The following is a 24,658-nucleotide window of genomic DNA, read 5'->3' as shown; positions in this document are numbered from 1 at the left end:
TCAGTGCAGTGTTGTGAGGGTTAGTGTGTGTGGTCAGTGCAGTGTTGTGAGGGTTAGTGTGTGTGGTCAGTACAGTGTTGTGAGGGTTAGGTTGGGTGGTCAGTGCAGTGTTGTGAGGGTTAGAGTGTGTGGTCAGTGCAGTGTTGTGAGGGTTAGGTTGGGTGGTCAGTGCAGTGTTGTGAGGGTTAGTGTGTGTGGTCAGTACAGTGTTGTGAGGGTTAGTGTGTGTGGTCAGTGCAGTGTTGTGAGGGTTAGTGTGTGTGGTCAGTACAGTGTTGTGAGGGTTAGTGTGTGTTGTCAGGCCAGTGACTGAGGGTGTGTTTAGTAGGTTTTTAGGACGCTGTGTACCGGATCCTGCAGAGAACACAGGCTTTAGTTATTATCACCATATGCCTGTAAACGTTCCTTCACTGCCACTAATGAAGCAGTAAACGCTGACCCACAGGCAGCCCAGCACCAAGCAGACACACACTCCTATCATCATCAGTTTAATGGAATATTCCAGCAGCTTTTAGCCTAATCTCGATCTGCTGCAGGCCTGAAGCACCACAGACAATAATCTCAACACGTCTCACTTAGAACAGAACCAGCGGTCAGTTTTGTCACTGAATGTTTATGCAAAACAGTTCCTCTCTAAATCTGTATGACTGATTCTTTCAGAGATGTGATTATTACATTCTTCTCTGCGTTCAGTGGCCCAGGGTTGCTTGGCAACATTACCAAACTCTAAAGGAACTACATTTCTCGGCGGAACACTTACGTCGATTACTGATAATGATTACTTTAATAATAAATCATTTTCTCAAACATGGTGCAGTTGATCATTGTTATTTTAGCAATAAGCCACTGTCTTAGCAATAGGCCACACATCACGGAGGGAGTTTTACTTTATTTCACGCTGTACCTTAGAACAGAGGAGTTTTGGTTCTCCTGGTCAGATTCCATGTGTTTGTTGATTTGAGTGTAAATAAGTTACACATCCTCTACGGAGACACACCTCTGCACCTTTTTATCCATTATAATTACTGTTTGTGTGCTATATTTAACATCCATCCATCCATCCATCCATCCATTTTCCAAGCTGCTTCTCCGTCAGGGTCGCGGGAGGGATGCTGGAGCCTATCCCAGCAGTCGTCGGGCAGAAGGCAGGATACACCCTGGACAGGTCGCCAGTCCATCGCAAGGCAGACAGACAGACAGACAGACAGACACTCACTCACACCCAGGGGCAATTTAACATGTCCAATTGACCTGACTGCATGTCTTTGGATTGTGGGAGGAAGCCAGAGAACCCAGAGGGCAGACACGGGGAGAACATGCAAACTCCACACAGAGAGGACCCCGGTCACCCGGCCGGGGAATCCAACCCAGGCCCTCCTCGCTGTGAGGCGACAGTGCTACCCACCACGCCACCATGCCGCCCAGAGAAAAAGAAAAAGAGAAAAAAAAAATTTTTAATTGATATTTTACATTTTTTTACAGCATTTGGCTGAAGCTCTTATCCAGAACGACTTGTTTTACACAGGGAGGTGAAGGTGGTGTTAGGAGTCTTGCCTAAGGACTCTTATTGGTGTAGTGTAGGGTGTTTGTCCAAGCAGGGGACTGAACCCCAGTCTACAGCGTAGAAGGCAGAGGTGTTACCCACTACACTAACCAACCACTATATGCCTGTTATCTGCCTATCATTTCCAAAACTTGCTTATTGTGCTGCAGAATACCTGCACGCTGAATATTCAGGTCCACAGAACATCCTCTGGGCCTTATCAGCTCTCAACACTCAAATACGAGCTAGAGAGGAGAGGAGGTGCTACAAATATTCTCTAGCTCCAGTGAGACAAGGGCCAGCACTAGTGAGACAGAGAGAGTTAGCATCACGCAGCATCAAACCCCCCCCAATATCATTGTTTCCGGTTCCACCCACTAGCTAGGACTCTCCCAATCACACAATACCACCAGCACTAGGAGGGCGAAGGCTAACGCAAGCTGTCCTGTGACGCTCCACCACATCTTTTCAAACCACTGCTAATGCATCGGCCAACTGAACGCACTCATGGGAAAGCGTCAACTGCTAGATCCGTTACGTCGGCTAACAGACGCCTGCGCTGACTAGCATCACATTCAGTGATGGGGGGAGTAGGGGGGCCATCCTACCCACCCAGAGAGAGCGAGGGCAACTGTGCTCTCTCGGACTCCCTGCTACGGACGTCTGAAGCATCACCAGGGATCGAACTGGCAACTTTCTGATAAAAGGGCCAACGCTTAGACGGTCGCGCCACTGAGGAGCCCGAAAGCTTTGTTTTTAATGAAAGCTCAAAAACAGCCAAGAGGAAGTAAACAAAAGGCAAGCATGATAAGTGACAGTGAACGCTTTATTTCATTCAATCTACACGAGTAGAGTGTAGAAATTAATGGGAACCTGGCGTTTATCGGCTCTCCCTGCTCGTGCTCTACGGCAGCGCTCGGCTACATGATGATGCTATTCCACATGACGCGGCGCCTCCAGTGTGCGGTGGCCTTTACAGTGTTCAAAGTCATTCCTGAACTCTACGAAACATCCAGAGAAAAACTGAAAATGGCAGAGACGCCCTCTCTAGGTCTTTAAAACAGTGAAGATAAAACACCTACAGGCACTTTTCATTTGAATGTTTTTCTCCTGATGTCATACAATACAGACAGAAACCAGCCCAGTCAGTCACGCTGACATTTTCCTGTCTCCTAAAAAAAAACCATAGAAACCATTTACTGTTTCTGTTGGTTTCTGATGGGTTCTGATGGTTTCTGATGGTTTCGTAATATGTTCTGGCTTTTTAATGGGTTGATATCCCAATTTAAAGGATTCTAATGGATTAACAGGAGACCAGTGGCTGATTCTAAACACATTTGATGGTTTCCTGATGGGATCTAAAGGTGTTCTACAGGAAACCAAGGTGCTCGTTCGACAGGGGTGTTCAATGGTGATGTGTTTTTTTTTTCATAAAGATAAACTGTATTGTTACTGTAATGGTAAAAATCACGGTACACACCAAACGCTGGGCCCACTGTACTCTTAGATCCCTACTGTACACACGGTGCTACTGTCTGCACTGTCAGTACAGCCTCATTTCTCACCGTTCTCTGTGTCTTCGCTCGGCCCTTCCTCCGTCTCCATCTCTCCCTCCACCTTCTCGTCCCCTCCGTCACCCTGGAGACACAATCAACACCAACACCAACACAACAGGGAGCGTTTACTTCAGCACAAACAGCGCAGTGGCTCTTAATTCACACCCTGAGGACCCTGGAGCTCACCTGAGTCAACCCATCAGGGCCCTATTGCACACTACAGGTCAAAACATCAAACAGGATCACAAGCTGCTTAACAATAAATACACAGCACTAATACACTCAGACAGAACCCCACCATCGGAAAACTGTCATATCATTCCCGATAAAAATTAAAGCACCTTTTAAAAACAATTTGAGTAAAAGCAAAAAATCAGCAAATAAACAGCTACTTAAGTGCTTATAGAACCGCAGTTGAACGTCTTAGAACGTCCAGTTTCTATCAGCAGATAAACTACAAGGCTGAAACTGGATTCTAGGGCTGGGCAATATGGCAAAAACCATAATATCGCAATACTTTAAGAGGTTTCCATGATAGCCGATGTGTCACGATATCTATTTTCTCAGACGTCTGATGAGTTGGAAAAGAGAAAAAAGAGCCAGCAGAGCTACATTTTAAAAATCCTATCAAAAACTGTGAATGTAGTGATTTTTATTCAGTATTTCTCACTGCAAGGAGTCGAGGTCGTAAAGGTGGATGACTTCAAATATCTTGGGTCAACTATCCAGAGCAATGGACAGTGTAGAAAAGACGTGAAGAAGAGGGTGCAGGCAGGATGGAGTGGGTGGAGACGGATGTCAGGGCTGATGTGTGACAGAAGGATAGCAGCAAGAGTGAAAGGGAAGGTCTACAAGACAGCAGTGCGTCCTGCTATGATGTTTGGTTTGGAGACTGTGGCTCTGTCTAAAAGACAGGAGGCTGAGCTGGAGGTGGCGGAGATGAAGATGCTGAGATTTTCATTGGGAGTGACAAGGCTGGACAAGATTAGAAATGAGCAGATCAGAGGGACGGTGAAGGTGGAGCAGTCTGGAGATAAAGCCAGAGAGGCCAGGTTGAGATGGTTTGGACATGTGTTGAGGAGGAATAGTGGATATATTGGGCAAAGAATGTTGGAGATGGAGCTGCCGGGTAGAAGGAGAAGAGGTAGACCTCAGAGAAGGTTTATGGATGTAGTGAAGGTGGACATGGAGATGGTTGGTGTGAAAGTAGAGGAGGCAGTGGATAGGGCAAGATGGAGGCAGATGATCCGCTGTGGCGACCCCTAAAGGGAGCAGCCGAAAGAAGAAGAAGAAGAAGATTTGTCACTAAATCCAGTTAAACGGGACTAATTTTGCTCTCTTTATAATAAAACAGGCAACTGGTCAGTTTCTACAAGCACTGACAATAAACACAATATGATCAAAAAAGCATGAGACATAATTTATCATGATAATGATATATAATGTCATACTGCCCAGCCCTACTTCCCTCATATTTATATATTCTGTTCCATGTAAAAGGGAGCTTCACCAGTCATGGGCTGGTGGTTAGGGAACCAGCCCAGTGACTAGAAGGTTGCCGATTCGATCCCCTTGGCTGACAGTCCATGACTGAAGTGCCCTTGAGCAAGACACCTAACCCCCAACTGCTCCCTTGGAGCTGAAAATGTGAAAAATCAGTGGATTTCCTCTTTAACAACACAATGCTTTCACAAACCGGTGCCAGTAGGTAACAGCTAACATACAAGGACGCATATAGAAATTGAGGCTCGTTGGACTCTGTTCTTCTCTGTTTTTGTTGGTCTAAAATGAAACGATAAAGCTCCACAGTGAGAGGAGAGATCAGTAGTAAAGCAGAACCAACACAACAGAACCACATCAAACCCCAAAAAATGAAATGTAAATGGCTGAAATGGAACTGAGGAAAAAGTTCATTACGTTACTCACTATTACACTTTAGCCAGGTAAAAGTGTCGTCTCTCAAAAATACTCAGGAAAGTATGAAATCACAGAAATAGTACGTTTCCTGTACTTTTCCTTTGTAAAGTTTGTCAGTTCAACCTAAATATGAGTTGTTAATCGGCTCAAAGAGACACTCTGAATGAATAAACACAAAGCTAAATTATAGTTTAGATGTTCTGCTTACAGATGAGCTCACTCAGCTATTTAACAACCGAACAGCATAACGCAGCAAGCGTGAACAGAGACGGAGCTCAGATGAGCCGCTGAGATCTCAGGAAAGCCGCTGAGATCTCAGGAGAGCCGCTGAGATCTTAGGAGAGCCGCTGAGATCTCAGGAGAGCCGCTGAGATCTTAGGAGAGCCGCTGAGATCTCAGGAGAGCCTTTCTGACATGTTTTCCAAACTGTGTCATTTCCACAGTTACAGTCTGTACACCACAGTCTTCACCTTATTAATATCCCGAGACGTATCAAGATTGTAGCAGAATGCGTATTATTTATTTTTTAATACAGAGTTGCTGCGAAATGTTAACAATCAAATCATAATGATCCCTTATTGAAAAACAAACAATTACTACTTTACAGTTATTTCATTTTAAAGCGCGTATCTGTTATTGAATGAACTTTTATTGTAATAAAAAATAAAAAAACACAAATTACAGTAAGTAAATCTTAATAAAAATGGAAAATCACTGCTATTTTACAGTTCTTTAACACTAAGTCAATAATTACCTTAGAATTCACGGCTGTAATTTTACAGCAACAACTGTTTAATAAAAAAACATTTTCAGTGAAAGTATAAAATCTAAATACAATTTAAACACAAAAGAATACAAGTTCAAATAAAACCAATCAATATGGTATTAATTACAGCATCAGACACATCAGTACAATACGTCTATGTTCTAATTTGTTTTTCTGCAATCATAACCCATAAAATTACCTACACCCTTAAAAAAGTTGGTTCTTCAGGGTTCTTTAGCAAAGAAAACGGTTCTATGTCTGTGAGGGGTACCCACATATTTGCATTCAACGCTCAGCACACACTTACCAGGCTGCGAGTGGGAGACTCACACACACTTCCGAAACTGGACCGGCTCATCTGAGCCAGAGACGTTCCGTATCGTAGCGTGGCATACACAGGGTCCACTCGCCCTCGCGCATCTACAACGAGCCAAAACACGTCAAAACACACCGAAACACGTCACAACACGTCAAAACACACCGAAACACGTCAAAACACGTCAAAACACACCGAAACACGTCAAAACACAACGAAACACGTCAAAACACACCGAAACACGTCGAAACACGTCACAACACACCGAAACATGTCACAACACACCGAAACACGTCGAAACACGTCAAAACACACCGAAACACGTCACAACCCGTCAAAACACACCGAAACATGTCACAACACGTCAAAACACACAGAAACACGTCACAACACACCGAAACATGTCACAACACGTCAAAACACAACGAAACACGTCACAACACGTCAAAACACACCGAAACATGTCACAACACGTCGAAACACACAGAAACACGTCACAACACACCGAAACATGTCACAACACGTCAAAACACAACGAAACACGTCAAAACACGTCAAAACACACCGAAACACGTCAAAACACACCGAAACACGTCACAACACACCGAAACATGTCACAACACGTCAAAACACACCGAAACACGTCGAAACACGTCAAAATGCACCAAAACACGTCGAAACACGTCAAAACGCACCGAAACACGTCACAACACGTCAAAACACACCGAAACACATCAAAACACACCGAAACACGTCACAACACAAAGAAACACGTCAAAACACACCAAATCACGTCACAGCACACCAGAACACGTCACAACACGTCAAAACACACCGAAACACGTCACAACACACCGAAACATGTCAAAACACACCGAAACACGTCGAAACACGTCAAAACACAACGAAACACGTCACAACACGTCAGAACACAACGAAACACGTCACAACACGTCAAAACACACCGAAACACATCAAAACACACCGAAACACGTCACAACACGTCAAAACACAACGAAACACGTCACAACATGTCAAAACACAACGAAACACGTCACAACACAACGGAACACATCAAAACACAACGAAACACGTCACAACACGTCAAAACACAACGAAACACGTCACAACACGTCACAACACACCGAAACACGTCACAGCACATCACAACACACCAAAACACATCACAACACGTCAAAACACACCAAAACACGTCACAACACGTCACAACACACCAAATCACGTCACAACACGTCAAAACACACCAAAACACGTCACAACACGTCAAAACACACCAAAACACGTCACAACACGTCAAAACACACCAAAACACATCACAACACGTCAAAACACACCGAAACACGTCACAACACGTCACAACACACCAAAACACGTCACAACACACCAAAACACACCAAAACACGTCACAACACGTCAAAACACACCAAAACACATCACAACACGTCAAAACACACCAAAACACGTCACAACACGTCACAACACACCAAAACACGTCACAACACACCAAAACACACCAAAACACGTCACAACACGTCACAACACACCAAAACACGTCACAACACACCAAAACACACCAAAACACGTCACAACACGTCACAACACACCAAAACACGTCACAACACGTCACAACACACCGAAACATGTCACAACACGTCACAACACACCGAAACACGTCACAACACGTCACAACACGTCACAACACACCGAAACACGCCACAACACGTCACAACACACCGAAACACGCCACAACACGTCACAACACACCGAAACACGTCACAACACGTCACAACACACCAAAACACATCACAACACGTCAAAACACACCAAAACACGTCACAACACGTCACAACACACCAAAACACGTCACAACACACCAAAACACACCAAAACACGTCACAACACGTCACAACACACCAAAACACGTCACAACACACCAAAACACACCAAAACACGTCACAACACGTCACAACACACCAAAACACGTCACAACACGTCACAACACACCGAAACATGTCACAACACGTCACAACACACCGAAACACGTCACAACACGTCACAACACGTCACAACACACCGAAACACGCCACAACACGTCACAACACACCGAAACACGCCACAACACGTCACAACACACCGAAACACGTCACAACACGTCACAACACGTCACAACACACCGAAACACGTCACAACACGTCACAACACAGTGAAACACGCCACAACACGTCACAACACACCGAAACACGCCACAACACGTCACAACACACCGAAACACGTCACAACACACCGAAACACGTCACAACACACCGAAACACGCCACAACACGTCACAACACACCGAAACACGTCACAACACGTCAAAACACACCGAAACACGTCACAACACGTCAAAACACACCGAAACACGTCACAACACGTCAAAACACGCCACAACACGTCACAACACACCGAAACACGTCACAACACACCGAAACACGTCACAACACACCAAAACACGTCACAACACACCGAAACACGTCACAACACGTCACAACACACCGAAACACGTCACAACACACCAAAACACGTCACAACACACCGAAACACGTCAAAACACACCGAAACACGTCACAACACACCAAAACACGTCACAACACACCAAAACACGTCACAACACGTCAAAACATGTCACAACACGTCAAAACACCAAAACGCAACAAAACACACAAAAACAAAAACACATCTAAAGACGCAAAAACACACTAAAACACACCAAATCACGTCACAGCACGTCACAACATGCAAAAACACAACAAAACACACAAAAACACTAAAAAGTAGCCCCTACTTTTCAAAAAGTAGCTAAGAAGTAGCCCGTACCTTTCTCTGGAAATGTAGCTAAATTGTAGCTAGCTACACATTTTGGGAAGGTGCCTGCAAAACAGTAGCTAACTACTAATTTTTCAGTAGTTATCCCAACCATGTGTAAACACTAAAAAAGCCCACCCTGACCCTCGTGCTGAGAGCACTTAGTTTTAAACACAGCTGCACCACAGAGACTTACGCAACAGTTTGACTAGTAGTGCATAAAATGATCTTAGAGCAAAACACTGGTGTCTTTACTCTCTGCAGCCCATTGGTAGCGCCACCCAACATAAACAGGCAGCACTACACCCGTGATCTCCACAAGCGATGACATGGTCTGCGCTACGTTCACTTCGCTGGAGGTGCGTCTGCTGTGTTTTACAGTAAAGTGGTGCCCTGTTGTATGAGCGCTTATTTGGTCCTGCTGCTGCTTGGGATGTTCTCCATGTTCAAACTGAGGATCTCAGATAAACGGCACCTCAGTGAACGGAGACGGAGACGGATTTTGGTTTCCTGCAAGTTTTCCCATCAATCAAATCGATTGTAATAGATCTTTACAGCAGAACCTGTAAATTTTAAGTTATAACTTAAAGTTACACTGAAGCTGCGTTACTTGGTGCAACTGGTTAAACTCTACACTCTTAAAGATGGTTCTCCAAGGGTTCTTTAGTAAAGAAAATGATTCTTCTTAGAGCCATGCACACTCAAGGAACCCATTGCATGATTAAATGGTTCTTCAGATTGATTGAGGATGTGCTGTATATGGTTCTTTTTTATGGAGTTCCGTATAGCACCAAAAAGGGTTCCAGAACCCTCATGCCTGAACGCAGTTGGTAGTTCATGTTCAGACCAAGCTGTGAAGCTCCGGTCAGCTGGTGTAAGTGGCTGCTGGTGAAATAAAAGTGGCTATTTCGGTTCCGCTGCATTAACACATTAACACAGTTAATGTTCACGGAATAAAGAAGAAGAAACAAAAATGTTCCTTTGCTGTTTCCGATTATGTTCTGTGAGAGATATTGTCAGGTTTTGTTTTGATTTTGTTTCGGAATAAATGTTTTTATTCTTCACCGACGCCCCTCCGCTACTGTCCACTCACCTGGTGTGGTCTGAGTGTCCTTCACTGCGCTCGGCTGATCGCTGGCCAGTAGAGGAGTGCTGAAGTTCCTCTTGAACATTCCAGCCTGAGAAAACACAGAAGAGACCACAGATAAACACCAATTATTTTTAAAAATAAATCACAAAAATGTACACGTATATATATATATATATATATGTGTGTGTGTGTGTGTGTGTGTGTGTGTGTGTGTGTGTGTGTGTGTGTGTGTGTGTGTATTACTGACTAATGTGTGAGGCTTCAAAATTACAGATTAGGTGAGTTTTGTTTATCAAGTTATTAACTTTCATACTGTGGGAGAGAAATAGAAAGGCAAGAGTACAACAGACAGACAGACTGACTTGCTGACAGACAGACAGACTGACTTGCTGAATGACTGACTGACTGACTGACTGACAGAGAGAGAGAGAGAGAGAGAGAGAGAGAGAGAGAGAGAGAGAGAGAGAGAGACAGACAGACAGACAGACAGACAGACAGACAGACAGACTGGTTGACTGACTGAGAGACAGACAGACAGACAGATTGACTGACTGATTGACTGACTGTCTGCCTGATTGGTTGACTGACTGAGAGACAGACAGAGACGGGGTGCGAGAGAGCCTTACTTTGCCCTGGCATGGCTGCTGTGAGAGTTCTGAGGTGCACCACAGATGAGCTGCTATCTTGCAGGTTTTGCAGCGCAGGCCCTGCTTAGAATTCCCTACAGACAGGAGAAAAAGAGAGAGAGAGAGAGAGAGAGAGAGAGAGAGAGAGAGAGAGAGACAGAGAGAGACAGAGAGAGACAGAGAGAAAGTGAGACAGAGAGAGAGTGAGAGAGAGAGAGAAGGGGGGGGGCACATACGCCGATCGACTCAATTATACCACAAATTTACTCTCAGAAACCAGTCGCGTTATCTGAATCAATAATGAGCCCATCGGGGAGGAGAAGGCCTCATACTGAGCCAAATCACAACAGCTCACACATCCAATCAGAGCGGAGTTACAACAATTCCCATCATGCATAATAACTCAGAGAGGACAAACAAACACTGACTCTGACTGATGAGAGGCACCACTCATCCCTTCTCAGACAACACAAACCCTCCACAAAGAACAATCACCAGAAAAATGTCAGTATTCGGTCGTCTGGCTTCACACACATATGAACTTCAGTGACATCCCATTCTTAATCCATAAGGTTTAATATGATGGCGGCCCACCCTTTGTGGCTACAACAGCTTCAGCTGTTCTGGGAAGGCTTTCCACAAGGGTTAGGAGTGTGTTTATGGGAATTTTTGACCGTTCTTCCAGAAGCACATTTGTGAGGTCAAACACTGATGTTGGACGAGGAGGTCTGGCTCACAGTCTCCGCTCTAATTTATCCCAAAGGGGTTCTATTGGGTTGAGGTCAAGACTCTGTGCAGGCCAGTGAAGTTCTTCCACACCAAACTGGCTCATCCACGTCTTTATGGACCTGCTTTGTGCACTGGTGTGCAGTCATGTTGGAGCAGGAAGGGGCCGTCCCCAAACTGTTCCCACAAATTTGGGAGCACGAAATTGTCCAAAATCTCTTGGTGCTGAAGTTTTAAGAGTTCCTTTCACTGGAACTTAGGGGCCGAGCCCAACTCCTGAAAACAACCCCACACCATGATCCCCCCTCCACCAAACTTTACACTCGGCACAACGCAGTCAGACAAGTACCGTCTCCTGGCAACCGCCAAACCCAGACTTGTCCATCGGGTCGCCAGATGGAGAAGTGTGATTGGTCACTCCAGAGAACACGTCTCCACTGCTCTAGAGTCCAGTGGCAGCGCTTTACACCACTGCATTCCACGCTTTGTGTTGCTCTTAGTGATATAAGGCTTGGATGCAGCTGGTCAGCCATGGAAACCCATTCCATGAAGATCTCTACGCTGTTCTTGAGCTGATCTGAAGGTCACATTAAGTTTCATTGCTGTCACATGACTGAAATGTCTTGATTTCAAATAAACAACTACAGATCAAAAGTGAATTATGACTGGATAGGGATATAATCAATATGTCTGTCTAAGTTAACATATCCAAACATATAAACGGAGGCTATAAAAGATTTAAAAAAACAACGGGCTGAAGATTGGGCCTTGGGGAACACCGCTGTGTAACAATAGCCAAATTAGTGACCTGTTATCTATCGATCATGAAATGAATCAGCCCTGTATTCTGATGTCAGTGATCGGTTTGAAGTAGCCTTTGGAGAAGAACAGAGTGACACGGTGTGTTAAAAGCAGAGCTCAAACAAAATGAAATGTTTGAGTTCCAACGTTTGAAAGTAAATTATTAGTCATCTGGACCAGGGCACTTTCTGTGCTGTTGAAAGGTCAGAAACTGGACCGGAGAGGATCAACACGGCAATTGAACTGAAAACAGCAGCGTTCCTAACACTGTGAGATAAAAGAGAGCTTTGAAATTGGACAGAAATTGAAGGGTCAATCCACTTTTCAAGAATAGAAGCAATCAATAACAGCTGCAATCTTATATTCAGAAGGGACTCGACCACGAGCAAGTCGCTGATTAAAGACAACAGGCCATGGTTAGAGTAGCAGGTGGGAGGCCAAGAGAACAAGTGGTCGTCTTAGAAGCAGTAATAATATCAGAGATTTGAAACAAGGGTGAAAGCAGAAAAACAGACTGAGGGATAGACAGAGGCAGAGAAAAGAAGCAACGACCCAACCAAAAAATCCTAAATTTAAGGTACTATAAGATACAGAAAGACAACAGGAACACGAGTGAAGTGACTGCACATTTGAACAGTGCTCAAAATTCAAAAACTGCACATGAATAATAAACTGTAGCGAATCTGACAGAACAAAAAAAATCCCAATTTAGCTACAACGCAAATGTGATCCTATTAGGAAAACAGTGGAGGAACCCATGGTGGCTTTCAACACCGTCTCTGTTCTTTGAACTATTTTCATCCTACAGTACAGAACTCTACCGAGGCAAAAAACCAGAAGAATATATTCGACATAGAGAAAACAAAGGAGTGCACCAGAACAGCAGGTCTCATAGCTGTCAAACAGAATCTCACATCTCCAAAGTGATAACTCTGCAGAGCAGTGGCTCCCAAACTTTTACAGCACAGACTGCCACATTGCATATGTAAGACATTTAAACTTTATATATACATTGCAATTATGTATATGAAGGTACAAATATGTCAGAGTTTCATCAGCTGCTGAGTCTCACTGAACTGAAGCTTCATGTTCTGAGTTAAAGCCAGTTAACCGAAAAAGTCAAATGGTTTCCTTTGTTTTCTCCAACACAGGTGTAGGTGTAAATATGTAGTCTATACTAATGCTCGCTGTAAAAGTTGATGTGGTTAATATGTCCAAAGATATAAACAGAGGACATAAAAGATAAAAAAAAACTCTGGGCCGAGGACTGAGCCTTGGGGAACCCCGCTGTGTAACAATAACCAGACTTCTAAACTGTTTCCTATCAGTCATGAAACTTAGCTACAATGCAAATGTGATCCTATTGGGAAAACGGTGGAGGAACCCACAGTGGCTTTCAACACCATCTCTGTTCTTTGAACTATTTTCATCCTGCGCTTACGGTACAGGACTCTACCAATGCAAAAAAAAACAAAAAACAAAAGAAGAATATATTCGAAATAGAGAAAACAAAGGAATACAGCAGAACAGCAGGTCTCATAGCTGTCAAACAGAATCTCACATCTTCAGAATGATAACTCTAGAGTAGTGGCTCCCAAACTTTTACAGCATATAGTCCATTTATACATTAAAGTCTCATTTAAGGTACACAATTAACTATTACTGTACCATTGAGGGTATATTTACATGCTTCTACATAAGGCTGAAAGATAAATCATTTTCATATCAAAATCACAATTTAAGAGAACGCAACTTTCAAATCGCAAGAGCTGCATTTTTTAAAATTATAGCCAACATAATCAAAAATGCTGTCTGAAGTCAGAGTTGCGTACTGCCTCTAGAGTTAGACCAATCAGAGACAGCCAAACCTCCATGTGTTGTGACATCACAACCACGACTTGCTGGCTTTCTGGTGGATTATATTAAAAGGTGAGGACTCAAGCCAGAAAAGTGGATGTCCTGATCTTTTTGGTTAAAAAAACAGGTCTGAACTTCAATTTATATCAGTCTGAAAACTCACAATAATTCTGTATTGTGTCTCGTTCAAAACACAGTCTGAGCTGAAACGTGGATCAGTCTGTTAAGTTGGGATTGAAATCCTCAGGGTTGTGGGGAGAAAACAACCTGTGTGGATGTGTTGATCATTTGGAAGCTGCAGTGATCTATTTGCTTGCTGACAGCCAGGAACAGTACAGCATTTAATCATTTCCACACAATGTCCACTCCAATAATGCTGATACAGACTGTGGGCAGGAACAGTACTAAACATACTTCAAAGGGAATAGGTGTGGCTAAACTGCTGTAGGCTGTATGGGTGGGGCTAAACTGCTGTAGGCTGTATGGGTGGGGCTAAACTGCTGTAGGCTTTATGGGTGGGGCTAAATTGCTGTAGGCTGTACGGGTGGGGCTAAACTGCTGTAGGCTGTATGGGTGGGGCTAAACTGCTGTAGGCTTTGTGGGTGGGGCTAAACTGCTGTAGGCTGTACGGGTGGGGCTAAACTGCTGTAGGCTGTACGGGTGGGGCTAAACTGCTGTAGGCTGTACGGGTGGGGCTAAACTGCTGTAGGCTGTATGGGTGGGGCTAAACTGCTGTAGGCTGTACGGGTGGTCATATGTAAATGTGACATCATGGGCTCTTTAAGATGTATACCTGCTTACCCACAATGATGTGTTTGCAGAGCTGGCAGCTGGTTGGCCGGCGGAAGACGTAGTCCAGAAAGCAGTGCGTTTGGGTTAGACGAGGCTGCAGGACCGAAGAGGAGGGGCTTAAAGAAGGTTTGGGGCTGACAGAGGGGGACGGGTTGGCAGAGCCATCACTAGGCATTGGTGACCCTGGCAGGGGTGGAGACGGAGGTGGCGGGTCAGAGAGGAAGTCCGGGGGAACCCGGGCATCACTGTAGGAGCGCTGGAAAAAATTCTCCACACTTTTACTACGCATGAAGGAGAGAGAGCGCTTCAGACGCAGCAACTGCAGAGAGAGAGAGAGAGAGAGAGAGAGAGAGAGAGAGAGAGAAACAGAGAGAGAGAGAGAGAGAGAGAAACAGTTATTTACTGAATGCTGCAGAAATGATGTTCGTGATATTCATCTCTCCATCTGTTGTGCTGGATGTGAGCAGGAAAAGCACAAACCAGGACTGTTGTGTTGGAATAGAGTTAAGGCGTTGGAACACTTATGTTGGAATAACGTTATTGAAATAGTGTTAAGGTACTGGGACAGTGTTACTGTGTTGGAATACTGTTGTGTTGGAATACTGTTGTGTTGGAAGTGTTGCTTTGTTGGAATAGTGTTGCTTTGTTGGAATACTGCTGTGTTGGAATACTGTTGTGTTGGAATAGTGTTGCTTTGTTGGAATAGTGTTGCTTTGTTGGAATACTGTTGTGTTGGAATAGTGTTGCTTTGTTGGAATACTGTTGTGTTGGAATAGTGTTGCTTTGTTGGAATAGTGTTGTGTTGGAATAGTGTTGCTTTGTTGGAATACTGTTGTGTTGGAATACTGTTACCATATTGGAATAGTGTTGTTAAAAATATTGTTTGTGTTGTGTAAAATCTGAGTGATTGGACGGTCACTCTGCTCCTTTTATTCCCACACTGATCCCTGCTCACAAAACCACTGCTCCACATCTGGACCAGAAAATGGCCCAGTTATAGCCTGAACTAAACCCAGTCTAAACACAAAGGCGTGGTGTTCCTCAGCAGCACCCTTGCACACTCCACTTTGGAATGAGGCGCTTCCAAATAAAGCAAAGACAATGAACGTGACGCTGACAAACTCCAAAACATTGCAGCTGATAAAGAAGCTTCCACAGCACTTTCTCAGCTCTCACACCGGCTCAGCTCTCATACTGGCCCTTTCAGCGTGAGAGAAAAAGCCTCGTTTATGAACACGGAGTCTGGGATACTAATAGCGCTTTTCACCAGGCAGACCAGATCTGCACAGTACTGTTACTAATCTGAATCCAGAACTATCCATTTCAACAATATCTATCCAGTACAACAATATCTGTAAACATAGGAGAAATCCGGAAAAGGTTCATTTATTCTGTGATGCCTGCATTTGACTAATGAGTCGTCTGCATTATATCTTGATTATCTTCAGCGTATTGATGTGCAATACATCTTGGACTTGCTGTTCGCTGACTTGCAATTCGACTCAGCCTTGCACTTAAGGGACTCATATTTTCTCTTTACTGATGCGACTCGGACACTCGCTGACTCACAGTTCAACACAGTTGGCTCGCATCTCGACTCATCCTTTACGGACTTGCAGTCAAACTAGTTTTATCAGGATTTTACATCTACTTTGCTTTGTGCATATGTAACTGTTTCTTAAGTCTGACAGATTTTAATACTCCACCTGCTCAAGTGCTCAGATTTCCACCTCAGAGATTCGAGACAAGACTTAGACTCAGACTTGACTCAGATTTACACCAGAGACTCAGGACGTGACTGATACATTTCTTATACACTATAGTACCAAAGTGTTCAGTCACCCCTCCAAATCACTGAATTCAGGTGCTTCCATGGCCACAGGTGTATAAAGCCGAGCCCCTAGGCCTGCAGACTGCTTCTACAGACATTAGTGAAAGAATGGGTCGCTCTCAGGAGCTCAGTGAATTCCAGCGTGGTGCCGTGATCGGACGCCACCTGTGCAGCAAGTCCAGTCATGAAATTTCCTCACTACTAAATATTCCACAGTCAACTGTCAGTGGGATTATAACAAAGTCTAAGTGATTGGGAATGACAGCAACTCAGCCACGAAGTGGTCGGCCACGTAAAATGACAGAGCGGTCAGCGGATGCTGAGGGGCATAGTGCACAGAGGTCACCGACTTTCTGCAGAGTCAATCACTACAGACCTCCAAACTTCATGTGGCCTTCAGATCAGCTCAAGAACAGCGTAGAGAGCTTCATGAAATGGGTTTCCATGGCCGAGCAGCTGCATCTAAGCCTTACATCATCAAGTGCAATGCAAAGCGTGGAATGCAGTGGTGTAAAGTGCCACCACTGGACTCTAGAGCAGTGGAGACGTGTTCTCTGGAGTGACCAATCACACTTCTCCGTCTGGAAATATGATGTCTGGGTCTGTCGATTGCCAAAAGAACGGCACTTGTCTGACTGCATTGTGCCGAGTGAAAAGTTTGGTGGAGGGGGGATCATGGTGTGGGGGTGTTTTTCAGGAGTTGGGCTCGGCCCCTAAGTTCCAGTGAAAGGAACTCTTAAAGCTTCAGCACCAAGAGATTTTGGACAATTTCACGCTCTCAACTTTGTGGGAACAGTTTGGGGACGGCCCCTTCCTGTTCCAACATGACTGCACAAAGCAGGTCCATAAAGACAGGGATGAGCCAGTTTGGTGTGGAAGAACTTCACTGGCCTGCACAGAGTCCTGACCTCAACCCCATAGAACACCTTTGGGATGAATTAGAGCGGAGACTGTGAGCCAGGCCTTCTCGTCCAACATCAGTCAAAAATTCCCATAAACACACTCCTAACCCTTGTGGAAAGCCTTCCCAGAAGAGTCGAAGCTCTTATAGCTGCAAAGGGTGGGCCGACATCACATTAAACCCTGTGGATTAAGAACGGGATCTTACTCAAGTTCATATGCGTGTGAAGCCAGATGACCGAATACTTTTGGCAACGTGGTGTCTAAGAGACATAGTCATAAGACTAGAGACATAACTCAGACTCCCACCTTAGTGACACAAGACTCAACTCAGACTTGCACCTCAGAGACTTAAGCCAATGACCCAGACTCCCACCTCAGAGGCTCGACTCGGTGTCTGAGCTGTGAGCACATCTCTACTATAAAAGCAGCAGTGAAGTAGATGGTAGGAACCACAGAATCAGCAGTCAGCCTGAACCTGGAACATGCAGAAGTTCTATAATCCTAATTCTATAATCTATATATGAAAGTCAGTATTATGATGTAAATGGAGGCGCGTCTCTCTGGTCTGAGACGGTGCCTTTCGCTCATTCCTTCATGAGGTTGAAATAACAAAAGTTATACATCATAAAAGCAGCTTTAATAAAAGCTCTACTGATGCACATCATGCCTCATACAGAGCAAATTCAAAAGAAGGACGCCTTCTTCGATTAGAACCACTTTAATCCAAACACCAGCCAAAGTCTAGATTTTTGGCCTTTTACAGAAGTAATGCACATTTAATTAGATGACGATCATACACACACGGAAACACCTGTATGTCCGTTCATCTGGCAGAGGTTCACTGTGAGCTCTGCTCTAGCGGAACCTCAGACTGTGCAGGAGCAGATATTAAAGCTGCAGCACTGCTGATCCACTGTAAACAGAGCAGGTTCACAGAGGAACGCAGAACCAGCTGATGATGAAACTACCAGTGAAGAAAGAATCACACTTTCACTTGGCCTCCACCACAAAGAGAGCTCAGCAGGGAACGTTCCTCCTGGGACAGATGAAGAAATCCAACCTGCCGCAGAGTCTGAAGATCCAGTTCTACACATCATCCAGCCCATCCTCACATCACCCAGAACCATCTGGTTTGGTTTCTCCACCTCAGAAGAACTCCAACATATCATCAGGACAGCAGACAGCATGTATTTGCATATCATTTACTGCTACTGAGAGCTGATTGGTTAGTGTTACTGCTACTGAGAGCTGATTGGTTAGTGTTACTGCTACTGAGAGCTGATTGGCTAGTGTTACTGCTACTGAGAGCTGATTGGTTAGCGTTACTGCTACTGAGAGCTGATTGGTTAGTGTTACTGCTACTGAGAGCTGATTGGTTAGTGTTACTGCTACTGAGAGCTGATTGGTTAGTGTTACTGCTACTGAGAGCTGATTGGTTAGCGTTACTGCTACTGAGAGCTGATTGGTTAGTGTTACTGCTACTGAGAGATGATTGGTCAGTGTTACTGCTACTGAGAGCTGATTGGTTAGCGTTAATGCTACTGAGAGCTGATTGGTTAGAGTTACTGCTACTGAGAGCTGATTGGTTAGCGTAACTGCTACTGAGAGCTGATTGGTTAGCGTAACTGCTACTGAATGCTTTCCATGATTAAAGGGTTCTTCAGATTGATGGAGAATGTGCTGCAGATAGTTCTATATAGAACCAAAAAAGGGTTACAGTGTCAAGCTTACAACAATAGAAAAAAACCCTTTTTGGTCCTACATAGAACTATTTTTTTAAAGGTTCTATATAGAACCATCTACAGCACATTCATGCATATTCTCCATCTATTTGAAGACCCCTTTCATGACGCAAAGCGTTCTTTGAGTGTTCTGTATAGAACCATTTTGTTTAAAGAACCATTAAAGAACCAGGAGTGCAGTAAAGGAAAGGGTTCAATATGGAACAATGAACCAACAAAGACCCATTCGCATGCGTAAAGAGGGGTATAAAGCCCCCCAGCACTGGGCTGTGGAGCAGTGGAGCTGTGTTCTCTGGAGTGATGGAGCTCCATCCAGTACCTCTGGGATGAGTTGAAGTGACCCAGAACTGACCATCCAACATCTGTACCTGACCTCACTAATGCTTAATCAAATCCTCACAGCTATGTTCCAACATCTAAAACCTTTCCAGAAGAGTAGAGGCTGTTACTGCAGCACAGACTCACTATTAACACCTTCATTTCAGACGAAACGCTGGAGGAGTTTGAACAGAGCGCAGATGAAGTAACATTACAGGAATCTCATAACGACAGATGCCAAGGGTAAAGGGGAAGTCCAGTGAATTTCCAAAATTTGTATGATTAAGTGGTTCAGATCCGCAACCCTGACGGAGAAGCGGCTTAGAAAATGGATGGATGGATAAAGTGGTTCAGATGTAAACAGAGTCGTTCAGAGCGGTTTGGGATGAAACGCTCGGTTCTACATAAACTTACCGAGTCAGAACTGTTCACAGTGGTGGTGATGGGAACCAGACGTCCCTCTAAAAGCCCCTCACAGAAAGTTCCTACATGAACTGGTTCTGAATTCACTGCCTGATGACTGAGACGCTGTTTTATGAGAGTTTAGAGAACTTCAACTCCGTTCATGGTGGAGGGAGACATGCAGGGCGCTGTGCGACAAAATAGTCCCCAAAGAAAACTCATTATTCCAGATTTTCCACTAACATTAACATTCCATATAAACTCAGAAGACTCGTGTAGGTTCTCTGGTGGTTCTGGATGGTAAATAAAGTGTCTATATCTGTGTTGTAGTCATGGCGACGCCTGGTTCCCATCACCACCACTGTAAAGACGTCTGAACCGATTCACACCAAACCCTCTGAATCTCTCTGATTACACCTCACACACTGAGTTATGGGGGAATTTTGTAAAATCTGTGGACTTCCCCTTTTATGTGTGTTCACTGGTCAGCGGGGAGTGAGAGTGAGCAGGTGTAACAGGTGAGCGCTGTGCTAAAGCAGTGTGAGAGTGAGTTACTCACCTTAGAGGAGTGTGTGATGGAGAGTGTGCTGGGTGAGCGCTGCAGTGTCTCTCCCTCCGTCTCTCTGCTCTCCATCATCTCTCCCTCCGTTTCAGCTCCGCAAGCGCTCCGCTCCGCTGACCGCACTGCACTGTTGCTCTGCACACGCTCGCTCGCTCGCGCTCTCTCTCTCTCTCTCTCTCTCTCTCTCTCTCTCTCTCTCTCGCTTTACTGTTTCCCTTCCTCTCTCTCACACGCTGCTTTTTCTCTCTTCTCTTCCTATCTCTCCCTCTCTTTACGCTCTCTTTACTCTTCTCACCCGCTCTTCTTTACTCCTTCACTCCTTCTCTCCCTCTTTACTCCTTTTCTCCCTCTCTCTTTACTCTCTCTCTTTACTCTCTCTACTCATTCTCTCTCTCTTTATTCTCTCTCTTTACTCTCTCTTTACTCATTCTCTCTCTCTCTCTTTATTCTCTCTCTTTACTCTCTCTACTCATTCTCTCTCTCTTTATTCTCTCTCTTTACTCATTCTCTCTCTCTCTTTACTCATTCTCTCTCTCTCTTTATTCTCTCTCTTTACTCATTCTCTCTCTCTCTTTACTCTCTCTCTTTACTCATTCTCTCTCTCTCTTTACTCTCTCTCTTTACTCATTCTCTCTCTCTCTCTTTACTCTCTCTACTCATTCTCTCTCTCTTTACTCTCTCTTTACTCATTCTCTCTCTCTTTACTCTCTCTTTACTCATTCTCTCTCTCTCTTTACTCTCTCTCTTTACTCATTCTCTCTCTCTCTCTTTATTCTCTCTCTTTACTCTCTCTACTCATTCTCTCTCTCTTTACTCTCTCTTTACTCATTCTCTCTCTCTCTTTACTCCCTCTCTTTACTCATTCTCTCTCTCTTTACTCTCTCTTTACTCATTCTCTCTCTTTATTCTCTCTCTTTACTCTCTCTTTACTCATTCTCTCTCTCTCTCTTTATTCTCTCTCTTTACTCTCTCTACTCATTCTCTCTCTCTTTACTCTCTCTTTACTCATTCTCTCTCTCTCTTTACTCCCTCTCTTTACTCATTCTCTCTCTCTTTACTCTCTCTTTACTCTCTCTACTCATTCTCTCTCTCTTTACTCTCTCTTTACTCATTCTCTCTCTCTCTTTACTCTCTCTCTCTACTCATTCTCTCTCTCTCTTTACTCTCTCTCTTTACTCATTCTCTCTCTCTCTCTTTACTCTCTCTCTTTACTCATTCTCTCTCTCTCTTTACTCTCTCTCTTTACTCATTCTCTCTCTCTCTCTTTACTCTCTCTCTTTACTCATTCTCTCTCTCTCTCTTTACTCTTTACTCATTCTCTCTCTCTCTCTTTACTCTCTCTCTTTACTCATTCTCTCTCTCTCTTTACTCTCTCTCTTTACTCATTCTCTCTCTCTCTCTTTATTCTCTCTCTTTACTCTCTCTACTCATTCTCTCTCTCTCTCTTTATTCCTTCTCCCCCTCTCTTTACTCATTCTCTCTCTCTTTACTCTCTCTCTTTACTCTCTTTACTCATTCTCTCTCTCTTTACTCTCTCTTTACTCATTCTCTCTCTCTCTTTACTCTCTCTCTTTACTCTCTTTACTCATTCTCTCTCTCTCTCTTTACTCCCTCTCTTTACTCATTCTCTCTCTCTTTACTCTCTCTCTTTACTCTCTACTCATTCTCTCTCTTTATTCTCTCTCTTTACTCATTCTCTCTCTCTCTTTACTCTCTCTTTACTCATTCTCTCTCTCTCTTTACTCTCTCTCTTTACTCTCTCTACTCATTCTCTCTCTCTTTATTCTCTCTCTCTTTATTCTCTCTCTCTACTCACTCTCTCTCTCTCTTTACTCTCTCTTTACTCATTCTCTCTCTCTCTTTACTCTCTCTTTACTCTCTCTCTTTACTCTCTCTACTCATTCTCTCTCTCTCTCTCTCTTTACTCTCTCTTTACTCTCTCTACTCATTCTCTCTCTCTCTCTCTCTCTTTACTCTCTCTCTTTACTCATTCTCTCTCTCTTTACTCTCTATTTACTCTCTCTTTACTCCCTCTCTTTACTCATTCTCTCCCCCTCTTCACTCATTCTCCATCTCTTTACTCCCTCTCTTTACTCCTTCTCCCCCCCTCTTTACTCATTCTCTCCCTCTCTTTACTCCTTCTCCCCCTCTCTTTACTCCTTCTCCCCCTCTCTTTACTCCCTCTCTCTTTATTCCTTTTCTCCCTCTCTTTACTCATTCTTTCCCTCTTTACTCATTCTCTCCCTCTTTACTCATTCTTTACTCCTTCTCCCCCTCTCTTTACTCCTTCTCCCCCTCTTTACTCCTTCTCTCCCTCTTTACTCCTTCTCTCCCTCTTTACTCTTCTCCCTCTCTTTACTCCTCTCTCTCTCTTTACTCCTTCTCCCCCTCCCTTTACTCCTTCTCCCCCTCTTTACTCTTCTCCCTCTCTTTACTCTTCTCCCTCTCTTTACTCCTTCCTCCCCCTCTCTTTACTCCTTCTCTCCCTCTCTTTACTCCTTCTCCCCCTCTCTTTACTCTTCTCCCTCTCTTTACTCCTTCTCTCCCTTTTACTCTTCTCCCTGTCTTTACTCCTTCTCTCCCTCTCTTTACTCCTCTCTCTTTACTCCTTCTTCCCCTTTCTTTACTCCTTTTCTCCCTCTCTTTACTCCTTTTCTCCATCTCTCTTTACTCATTCTCCATCTCTCTTTACTCCTTCTCCCCCTCTCTTTACTCCTTCTCCCCCTCTCTTTACTCCTTCTCCCCCTCTCTTTACTCATTCTCTCCCTCTCTTTACTCCTTCTCCCCCTCTCTTTACTCCTTCTCTCCCTCTCTTTACTCCCTCTCTCTTTATTCCTTTTCTCCCTCTCTTTACTCATTCTTTCCCTCTTTACTCATTCTCTCCCTCTTTACTCATTCTTTACTCCTTCTCCCCCTCTCTTTACTCCTTCTCCCCCTCTTTACTCCTTCTCTCCCTCTTTACTCCTTCTCTCCCTCTTTACTCTTCTCCCTCTCTTTACTCCTCTCTCTCTCTTTACTCCTTCTCCCCCTCCCTTTACTCCTTCTCCCTCTCTTTACTCTTCTCCCTCTCTTTACTCCTTCCTCCCCCTCTCTTTACTCCTTCTCTCCCTCTCTTTACTCCTTCTCCCCCTCTCTTTACTCTTCTCCCTCTCTTTACTCCTTCTCTCCCTTTTACTCTTCTCCCTGTCTTTACTCCTTCTCTCTCTTTACTCCTTCTCCCCCCCTCTTTACCCCTTTTCTCCCTCTCTTTACTCATTCTCTCCCTCTCTTTACTCCTCTCTCTTTACTCCTTCTTCCCCTTTCTTTACTCCTTTTCTCCCTCTCTTTACTCCTTTTCTCCATCTCTCTTCACTCATTCTCCATCTCTCTTTACTCCTTTTCTCCCTCTCTTTACTCCTTTTCTCCCTCTCTTTACTCCCTCTCTTTACTCCTTCTCTCCCTCTTTACTCCCTCTCTTTACTCATTCTCCATCCTTCTTTACTCATTCTCCATCTCTCTTTACTCCCTCTCTTTACTTCTTCTCTCCCTCTCTTTACTCTCTCTTTACTCATTCTCTCCCTCTCTTTACTCATTCTCTCCCTCTCTTTACTCCTTCTCTCCCTCCCTTTACTCCTTCTGTCTCTTTACTCCTCCTCTCCGTTTCTTTACTCCCGTTCCCTCTTTACTCCTTCTCCCTCTCTTTACTTCTTCTCTCCCTCTCTTTACTCATTCTCTCCCTCTCTTAACTCCTTCTCTCCCTCTCTTAACTCCTTCTCTCCCTCTCTTTACTCATTCTCTCTCTTTACTCCCTCTCTTTACTCCTTTTCTCCCTCTCTTTACTCTCTCTTTACTCTTCTCCCTCTCTTTACTCCTTCTCTCCCTCTCTTTACTCTCTCTTTACTCTTCTCCCTCTCTTTATTCCTTCTCTCCCTCTCTTTACTCCTTTTCTCCCTCTCTCCCTCTCTTTACTCCTTCTCCCTCTCTCCCTCTCTTTACTCCTTCTCTCTCTCTTTACTCCTTCTCTCCCTCTCTTTACTCTTCTCTCTCTCTTTACTCTCCTCTCTCTC

General features: G+C 44.3%; 1 protein-coding gene across 2 annotated transcripts in view; it reads right to left on the bottom strand.

Moving 5' to 3' along the window:
• Positions 1-20,768, bottom strand: part of LOC108442621 (SH3 and cysteine-rich domain-containing protein 2) — a 34,056-nt gene extending 13,288 nt beyond the window's left edge. Inside the window, exons 1-6 of one of the 2 annotated variants that reach the window (XM_037535537.1) lie at positions 20,610-20,768; positions 14,864-15,173; positions 10,679-10,773; positions 10,056-10,140; positions 6,090-6,202; positions 3,109-3,181 (exon numbers count right to left, since the gene is read on the bottom strand). In XM_037535537.1, coding sequence (XP_037391434.1) covers positions 3,109-3,181; positions 6,090-6,202; positions 10,056-10,140; positions 10,679-10,773; positions 14,864-15,173; positions 20,610-20,687 — 754 coding nt within the window. In that variant the 5' untranslated portion in view covers positions 20,688-20,768. The remainder of the gene's footprint in view (positions 1-3,108; positions 3,182-6,089; positions 6,203-10,055; positions 10,141-10,678; positions 10,774-14,863; positions 15,174-20,609) is intronic. The other variant, XM_037535538.1, reaches the window with a different exon arrangement.
• Positions 20,769-24,658: the final 3,890 nt, after the last annotated feature.

The sequence above is a fragment of the Pygocentrus nattereri genome, chromosome 27, assembly GCF_015220715.1.
Source record: "Pygocentrus nattereri isolate fPygNat1 chromosome 27, fPygNat1.pri, whole genome shotgun sequence".
Lineage (NCBI taxonomy): Eukaryota > Metazoa > Chordata > Actinopteri > Characiformes > Serrasalmidae > Pygocentrus > Pygocentrus nattereri.
Note: the sequence above shows the minus strand (reverse complement) of the source record. Positions and strands in the feature narration are given on the sequence as shown.